We start from the raw sequence: 8,802 nt of genomic DNA, 5'->3' as shown, positions 1-8,802 counted from the left end.
TACCCCTCCCCAGTTTGAGAAGGCGCCCTTGAGGAGCTCTCTTTGAGCTCAGGTCTGGAGTCGACTGCCGATCCAGCTGGTCATGGCTCCATCCAGCCCGCTTTCAGCTAGTTTGCTACTCAAGAGACCGTGGGGCAGTTTGTCACAAGCTCCACTGGAGTCCAGCTAGATTATGTCCACGGCACTCCCACAGTCCAGCGGGGAGGTTACCCAATCAAAAAATGATACCAGAGAAGACCTTCATGGTAGGGAACGCCAGCAGCAGCAGATGAAAGGGTGGCCCATGTATGGGGTGGACGGACTCCAGAAAGGAAGCCACAGCCCCGAGTTCAGAAGAGCTGAGCCAGGTTGTCGCGGACAGGATAATCTGCCGACTTGCATTCATAGGCTCCCCAAGAGACACTGCCGGACAGGGCAATGATTGCCTGGTACTCAGGGCTGGGGAGCGGCTTGGGATCGGTGAGGAAGAGGATGCCTGGCCCTGCAACATTGCTGCTGCGGCCTGTCCCCAGTGCCTGCTGGGAGCCCATCACTGCGGAGGGGAAGCACCTGGCCTGGCTCTCCGACAGCTGCTGGCATCCATCCAGCCATTCATACACCACCCAACAGCCAAAACACTCTGAGTGGATCACAACAATGTATTTAAAATACAATATATGGGCATTTATTTATTATATTTGTATCATGGAATCATAGAATTGTCAAGTTGGAAAGGGCCAAGCAGGTCGCCAGTTTACACCATCCCACTCAAATGACTGTCCCATATCTCCTTGAATGTCTCGAGTGCAGGAGAACTCGCCACCCCTCTAGGCAGCTGGTTTCACTGTCTCATTGCTTTGACAGCAAAGAACCTTTGCCTGATATCTAGCCTGAATCTGAGTTGTCGCAACTTGATTATTATTCCATGTCCTGCACTCTGATAATCAGCCAGAAGAGATCTTGACCTTCATCTTTGTGACAGCCTTTGAGGGACTTAAAGAAGGATACCGTCTCCCCCCTCAGTCTTCTCGAGGCTGAACAAGCCCAGTTCTCTCAGTCTCTCCTCATAGGGCAGTGTTTCCAAACCCTGGATCATTTTTGTTGCCCTCTGCTGGACGCTTTCTAATTTTTTGCAACTTTCTTGAATTCTTAGCATGGCAGTAGCAACTGTAAGACCAACTCAGTCACCAAAACAGTTACAGAATAGGAGTGTTTTCAGTTCATGTCTAAACGAAAAGAGTGGATGCCTGGCAGCTCTCTGTTGGCAGAAATCCCACAGGTGGGGCACTACTTCGGAGCAGGCACTTCCTCTAGCGCCCCCCTCCCCTCGCTTTGTTGGGGAGAGGGGCTTGTAGAAGGACCTCTGATGAAGACCTTAGCGATAGGGCAGGGACAAATGGAGATGGGCCTTCCCTCAGATATCTCGTCTCCAAGCCATTTAGGATTTTGTATGTTACTGTGAGCATTTTCAACTGGGCCCGGACAGCAACCGGCAGCCAATGTAACCTGTGAAGGATTGGTGCGCTGTGTTTGCAAGAGCCATTCCTCATCGGCAGACGCGTTGCCCTGTCCTGGACAAGGCGCAATATCTGGACTGCTTTCAAAGGCAGCCCCACACGGAGCGCATCACAGAAATCCAGGTGCAAGGTTTCCAATGCATGGATAGCTGTAGCAAGGCCGTGCTCACCCAAGTGTGGACACAGCTAATAAACCAGCCTAAGCTGGCAGAAAGGGCTCCTGGCTACCGAGTCCACCTGAGAGACAAATGACAGTTCAGGATCTAGGAGCACTCCAAGGCTGAGAATCTTGTCTTTTAGGGGGAACACAACCCCATCCAGGACAGGTTGAAGATTCCCCAGTTGGACAGAAAGACGTCGTCCTAACAGTACCTCCATCTTGTCTGGATAGAGCTTCTGCTTACTGGCCCACATCCAGTCCATTACTGAGCTCAGGGACCAGTTAAGGATGGTTGCTCTCCTCGTCTCTCTCCCAGCAAAGATCATCCCACAGGGTGACAAAGGCAGGTCCTATTTCAAAACCAACCCATACTTACAAACCCATTGTCTGCCATAAACCCTATATGAATATCTCCACTGAAAAGCTGTGAATATCCCTAGGGCACTATGCAACACGCCATCAGTGGCTGTGTAGTTCCCTATAGATATTCACAGCTTTTCTCTGGAAATAAGGCTGTCTATAGGGTGCTACACAACTCATTTGGCAATGCATCTCTCCGTAGCCATTAGTTCTCCAGAGATAAAGTATTCATGACTTCGTTCTGTAGCATCCAAAACCTAGGCTTCAGTGTTAACTTCCCCTTCTCCAGCTGCACACTCAGACCCTAACTCTCCAGCACCAGGTCCATCTCCACCACCATCAGTTAATGTTAGGCTTAATGTTACCTCAAGAATGTTCGAAACTGTTTTAAGAATTCTTTCTTTTTTTGCAATACTGTATAACTATATGCACATACAAGTATACACACAGATTTTCTCTTTCTCATCAGTACCTGTAGTTACTTCATTACTGTATTATCATTATTACAATGCTGTATCACGTTTAGCATGTTTTAGCAAACCTGGAAGTGGTTCTAAAGTGTATGCATAAAAAAAGTAAAATATATACATAAGACAAACATTTGACTTACTCATATGATCTGACTTAACACAAATTTGACTTAAGGACATCCTCGGAAATGGAATTTGTCCTTAACCTGGGGGCTACTTGTAAAATACTCAATTAAAACATCATAAAAAGTTGACAGTACAAAATATTATAAAATAACCCCCCCCCCCAAAGTTATACATTAAAAAGACCCAGTTAGACCCTAACACCAGCAGGCCCAGGAATTAGATGCCTTGCAGCAGAGGGCGGTCTTCACCTGGCGACGGAAAGAGAGCCAGGTTGGCGGAGGAGAGTCTCCTCAGGGAGCGCCGTCCTTTGGTGATGGTTTGAGAATTGTGTGTAGGGGAAAACCTGCAGGGCAGCAGGAGATGCAGCACTGGCAGGGCGAAATACCGTCCTGCAAGAGGAGGAGGAGGAGGGAACATCCTCTTGTAACTTTCCCTCCTCCTGGTTGCCCTGCCGACCGGGGCAGCTCAGACAGCTGCCTGCGCGGACTGCGGCCCCTTTCGCCGCTCCTTTGTAATGTCAGGTCAGCCTGCAGTAAAGCGGTGCTCATTCATGCTCTGGTTATTGATGGGGGGCTGACCTGGCCTTCTCACAGACACCCGGCTGGGAGAAGACAGTGGTCTCATGTGGGGCACAGACCCTCCTGGCTGGTTATTGTGCTGTGGGGCAGGTAAGGGAAGGTGGGCAAGAGGGTGGTGAGGCTGTGCTTGGTAAGCATACCTGAGATATATCAAGTGTGTGTACTCGAAGTTGGGGCGCCAGGGATTCTGCAGGTCTACAGGCCACCTGGTTGCCTAGCAGAATCTCTGGCTGGACTCAGAGTTGGTCTTGGATTCCTGTGTGGACAAGCGTCCGCGCCTGGTGACAAAAGGACCAGGGCCAGAGCAGCAGGACGGCTTCCCTGGGAAGGGCAGCCCGCAGATGGGGCTCCGTCATGCCGAAGCCCTACTGCTCTCCTCTCACGGAGACACTGGGGAGCCAGCTGCCCTTCCTGGGCCAGACCGGGGCGTGTGGCACTCAGCGGGGCCGGCAAGAAGGCTTCCCTTCCCGTCGGAGCCCACCAGCCACGGTGCAAAGGCACGTTGGCGGAGAGGGGGCCTCGGGCGCAACCCCAGCGAGGACGCACGTCAATCCGGTATGGCCAGAGCAGGCAGAACTCACGCAGCCGCTTCTCTCTGTCTGCGCTTTCTCTGGCCAGCCTCACAAGGCTGTTGGCGCGCAGCGGACCGGCAGAGCGAGGGCTTCTGGCCGCACGCCCGAGCCCCGCGGGGGGATCCGCGCCCGGCCCGGCCCGGCCCCCAAGGGCCTCTCCCACCAAGGCCGCGCCCGCTCGCAGCTCCGGGCGAGCAAACGCAGCTCTCGCGCGGCGGCCTGGAGGCGGCGGCGCTGGGAAGGCGACGCGCGAGCCCCGCCCTCGCGCCTGACGTCAGAGCGGCGGCCCCGGCCGGCCAATGCGGGGAGCGGCTCCTCCGCCGGAGCGCCAATCGGCCGGCGGGGGGCGGGGCCCGGCGCGCCGGGGCCGCCGACGTCACTCTTGCTGCGTTGGCCCGAGGCCGCGGGAGTGCGAGCAGCCGGGGCGCGGGGCGCGGGCTTCCTCTCCGCGGGCCGGTCGGTCGTGGGGACGCGGACGCGCCGCTGCTGCCTGGTCTGCCCGCCCCGGAGGCGCCTGCCCGGGGAGGAAAGGCGGCGGCTCCAGCGGGCCGCGCCGTGGGCGGCGGGGAGGGGCCGCGGCCCGGTCCGGCCGGGACGTCCCTCGGGCCTGCCCGTCGAGCGGCTCTTCGCCGTCGCTGCCGCCCGGAGCGCCGCGGGGGAAAGAGGGAGGGCGGCCGCTACGGGCCCTCGCAGCCCGCCCCGCCCCGCCCCGCCCCGCGCGCCAGATGCTGTGCCCCGAGGACGTGGCCGCCCTGGGCCACGAGGACCTGCTGGACTTCCTCCTGGGCGATGGCGGCCCCGCGCAGGACCTGCCGGGCTCCCTGCTGGAGGAGGGCTGGGGCCCGTCGGAGGCAGAGGTGAGCGCCGCCCGAGTGCGCCGGGGGGGGGGGGGCGCCCCCTGCGGCCGAGCCGAGCCGAGCCGAGCCGTGTGTCCTTGCAGGTCTTCGGCGACGAGGAGGTGGATGACTTCCTGCAGTGCCTCCTGAGCCCCTTCCTGGAGGGGCCCGGCTGCTCCCTGGACCCCTCCCCGCCGTTCGGTGACTGTGGTCTGGCGGAGGAGCCGGATCTCTCGGGCAGCCCCTCAGGTTGGTGGGCGGCCCCCGCGTGCAGCTCCTCCATCTCCAGAAGTATCCAGTCGGATCACAACTACTCCTCGCATCCAGAGCCCCCAGGGGAGGAAGCTGCGCAGCTGGAGAGCAGCAGGGGCGGCTCCGGGCTGGGCGAGGCAGAGGTGGCCATCGAGCTGGGTGAGTGCGGGCCGCGGGGGGTGGGGGCCGCGCTGGTCCCGGCCTGGGAGGGAGGGAGGCAGGCAGCCGCTGCCTGGAGGGGATTGGCTGGGCTCGCGATGGGGAGGCCAAGGTGCAGAGTGCGCCCCAGGCCCTGCACAGACCCTGTCGCAGGTGAAGGGGAGAGGTCTGGTGAGGGCTGAGTGCCTTCCCGAAGAGCTGGGGAAGCGCCTGCTCTCTTGCCGTGGAGGGAGAGGAGAGAAGACCCCCTTGGGCTTGTATCTGGGGTGGTGTCCGGCGGACTCGCCGTGGGAGTCTCAGCCGAGCTGCAGATGGCAGGGTGTTCTTGGAAAGATTTCCCCAACGGTGTCTTGGAGGTGATGAGTGTTGGGGGCCCGGGGGGCAGGCCCAGTGGGGAGCCCGGCTTTGCTGGGTCTGTGCAGCCTAGCTGCCTGTGGCCGGGTGCTGTGCGCTGAGAGTGGAGGGGGGGGGCTCTCCTTTCGGCGCCTGGCCTCCCTCGCTCCCGGACCACTCGGTGTGACATCCGCTCTCCTTCCAGAGATCTGGGGGGATGCAGAAACCTCTGAGGGGTCCAGCTGCAGCAGCCGGGGATCTGCCCTGCCCATCGCAGTGCCGATCGAAGAGCCCCTGGTGGGACCGAGGCAACAGGTACGGGGCCGGCTTTCCTCCCCGTTTTGCTGCTCCCCCGACACCTTGACTACCTCTGACCCTGGGGGTCTGGCCTGCTCCACGGGCCCTTGCTCACCCTGCTGGGGTGCAACATGGGAGCCCCCATTTTGGGCTGCCTGCATCTCATGGGCCCCTCTTTTCCAGTTTGATTTTCCTCCCTTGGTCCTGACGGATGAAGAGAAGCGGCTTCTGGAGAAAGAGGGCGTTTTGATCCCTTCCAACCTGCCCCTGACCAAGGTGGGTTCTCCTGGCCTCCCCGTTTCCCGTGCTCCCCTCCCCGGCCTCAGTGCTACGGAGAAGTGGGGGGATGCAGGGGGAGCACCGGGTGTCTGGCAGGCTCTGGCTTGGACCTGCTGCGTGGGGAGGCAGCTTCTGCCGGGGGGGCTTCTCTTTCACGTACCCCACCCGAGGGCATGACGCTGCCTGCAGTGGCAGCTGGCTCCTGTTCTTCCTGGCGCAAGGCCTGCGGGGCCAGCTTTAGGCTCCTGAGCTGCCGGGTCCGGAGGAGCTGCGGCTGATTGGGTGGTGGCCCAGCACGCAGGCCTGAGTGGCCCCTGGCCGGGGAGCCTCACCTTCAAGTGCTCGCTTTCCAGGCCGAGGAACGGGCCCTGAAGAGAGTCCGCCGGAAGATCCGCAACAAGCAGTCCGCCCAGGACAGCCGCCGGAAGAAGAAGGTCTATGTGGACAGCCTGGAGAGCAGGTGGGGGGAGCACCTGCAGAGGGGTGGGCAGCGCCATGTTGCGTCACAGCCCTGCGAGGCGGGGCTCGGAGAGCTGGCCCCACCTCCATCTTCTGCCCCAGGGGGCCCAGGGTGGCCCATGTGCCACTGCCCACTCACCGGGGGCCCCAAACGGCCCGGAACCTCCTGCGCCAGCCTCGCTGCCTCTGGCCTGGGGGTCAGGCCGGCTGGGCAGCAGCTTCTCTACCTGATCCGGTCTCTCCTCTGGCTCCTGGCAGGGTGGTGGCCTGCACAACCCAGAACAACCAGCTGCAGAGGAAGGTGCAGTTTCTGGAGAAACAGAACCTGTGAGTGCCTTGTGCGGGGTGGGGGGCGGCCCTCCCCCTCCCGGGCCATGGCCATCTCGGGCACAGGAGGGACTCTGGCGTGCCTGAAGGCACCCCGGGCTCACGGCAGCCCTGCAGGGACTGCGCCACCCCATCGCGGCTGCCTTTGAGGCCATGTGAGAAGCACGTCCTGCTGGCTGGGAAGCCCCCTGGCTGGAGCAAGCTAGGGAGATGCGGGGGGGGGGGGTCTTGGCTTGGGCCTCGCTCCTCCACTTGGTGCGTGGACGGGGGTCGTCCGTGGAAGGGTTGTGGGGAGCAGGGCCGCGTGGAACTCAGCACCCGTGTCTGCTGCGCCGCAGGTCCCTGCTCGAGCAGCTGCGGCAGCTGCAGGCCCTGGTCCAGCAGTCCTCCACCAAGACTACCACGGCCAGCACCTGTGTCATGGTGAGCGCCTGCGGCAGGGCCGTTTGCGTCCCTCCGGTTCTGCCATGGGGTCCTCCGGAAGACCTGCCTGGGGTCAGTGGCACGTGCCCCAGCTGGACATGCGGGGCCGCGCGCCGCTGGCGAGCCCGTCGCCTGGTGGGGCTGCAGGCCCCCTGCTGGCTGGGCTGGGCTGGGCTGGGCTGGGCTGGGCTGGGCTGGGCTGGGCTGGCACAGCTGCCTCTCGCCTTGGCTGAGCCTGGTGCCTCTGCCCGCCAGGTCTTGCTCTTGTCCTGCTGCCTGATCCTCTCACCCAGCCTGTACCCCTTTGGAGGCCAGGGGCAGCAGCAGGAGCTCCAGGGAGGTGAGTGCCAGTGGCCGTCCGGGGTCTGCCTGCCTGCCAGAGCCAGGTTGGCCCCAGCTGGGCTCGCGGGGCCAGAAAGGAGGAGGGCGGCGCCTGCGGCACTTCCCGGCCTGACGGAGGATGCCGGCCGGCAGGGGAGGCGCTGAGCCGGGGGGGCTTGTCTTGGCCCGCTGCCCCGGGAGAGGAGCCCTTTCCCCCTCGGGTGGCGGGGCGGTCCCTGGGGCACTGTGCGGTGCGTTGGTCCGGAGCCCTCCCCCAGGTGTTCTCTGCGCCCCTGGAAGCTCCGCAGGGAGGAGAGCCAAAACCTGATCTGGCAGTCAGCCATGCCCGGAGCGGAGGCGGCACTGCCGGATCAGATTGGGCCTGCGGAAAGCGGCCTAGAGAGCCACCCAACCCAGTCCCGTTTCGTGGCCGGGGAGAGCAGCCCGGAGGTTCAAGGAGGCCAATCCCCCAGGAAGCCTGGAGGCTGCTTAAATCCGCTGGAATCGGTGCCTGGACAAAACGTTTTCGTTGAGCGAGGCGAGGGACCGCGAGCCCAGGGCTGTGGCTTGGCTTGGCGGGAGGGCGGCGTTTGCCATGTGGCACGGCGGGGTGGGCTGTGAGGCACCCAGGTCCTCACACAGGCTCTCCTTGCCTTCTAGTGCTGTCTCGGAGGCTGCGGGAGTACCAGAGCGGCAGCACCCAGGTCCCGGCCGGCGCGTCGTCTCCTGGGGGGGCGCCCGGGAGCGCCTCTCTCGGGGCCCTGCTGCTTTCCAAGGAGGCAGGCCTCGAGGGACCCCTGCAGCCCACAGGGAGCCTCAACCAGTCACTGGAGGGCCCGGGCCGCCAGCCGGAGGGCCAGCCCCCTTCTGCTGGCAGCGGCAGCAACTTCTCCTCCGACTCCTCCTCCCTCCGAGCAGAGGGGCTGCAGATGCAGTCCCAGGTGCACCAGCCTGTGGGGCAGGAGACGGCTCCCCCACCTGCCTCTGCCGGGCAGAAGCGTGGCTGGGTGGACCGTACCACCAGTGTGATCCTGCAGCCCCACCGCTCTGACGAAATGTGAGGTCCTCGGGCTGTGGGGCCGTTTGCCTGCAGCCCGGGGGCAGCCGGGCAGGCCAGCCGGCCCTCGGAAGTGCTCCGCTTGCTGCGTGCTGCGGGTGGCAGGAGCCAACTCCGGCGAGGGACCGAAGGCACTCCCTTGGACTGTGCTGCGCGGGAGTGATGGGACTGGGGAGTCCGGCACGTCGGGTGAGGGAGGCTGCCTCGGGTGCCAGACGCAGCACCTCTGGCCTAATGCGGAGCCCCAGGCTGGGGTCGACCGCCGTTCGTCTGGCGCCTGGTCAGGCCGAGGTGGAG

At 62.5% G+C, this 8,802-nt stretch overlaps 1 protein-coding gene across 1 annotated transcript; it reads left to right on the top strand.

The window, feature by feature from the left end:
• The first annotated feature begins 4,467 nt into the window (after window positions 1-4,467).
• Window positions 4,468-8,796, top strand: CREB3 (cAMP responsive element binding protein 3). Its single transcript, XM_044444060.1, has 9 exons — window positions 4,468-4,619; window positions 4,703-5,009; window positions 5,548-5,657; window positions 5,823-5,915; window positions 6,272-6,378; window positions 6,636-6,704; window positions 7,043-7,127; window positions 7,383-7,467; window positions 8,109-8,796. The coding sequence occupies exons 1-9, from the start codon at window positions 4,488-4,490 to the stop codon at window positions 8,507-8,509; spliced, it is 1,389 nt and encodes a 462-aa protein (XP_044299995.1). The 5' UTR covers window positions 4,468-4,487; the 3' UTR covers window positions 8,510-8,796.
• Window positions 8,797-8,802: the final 6 nt, after the last annotated feature.

The sequence above is a fragment of the Varanus komodoensis genome, unplaced genomic scaffold (genome assembly GCF_004798865.1).
Source record: "Varanus komodoensis strain SLA01 unplaced genomic scaffold, ASM479886v1 scaffold43, whole genome shotgun sequence".
In the NCBI taxonomy this organism is placed as follows: Eukaryota; Metazoa; Chordata; class Lepidosauria; order Squamata; family Varanidae; genus Varanus; species Varanus komodoensis.
This window is presented reverse-complemented; position numbering and strand designations above follow the sequence as displayed.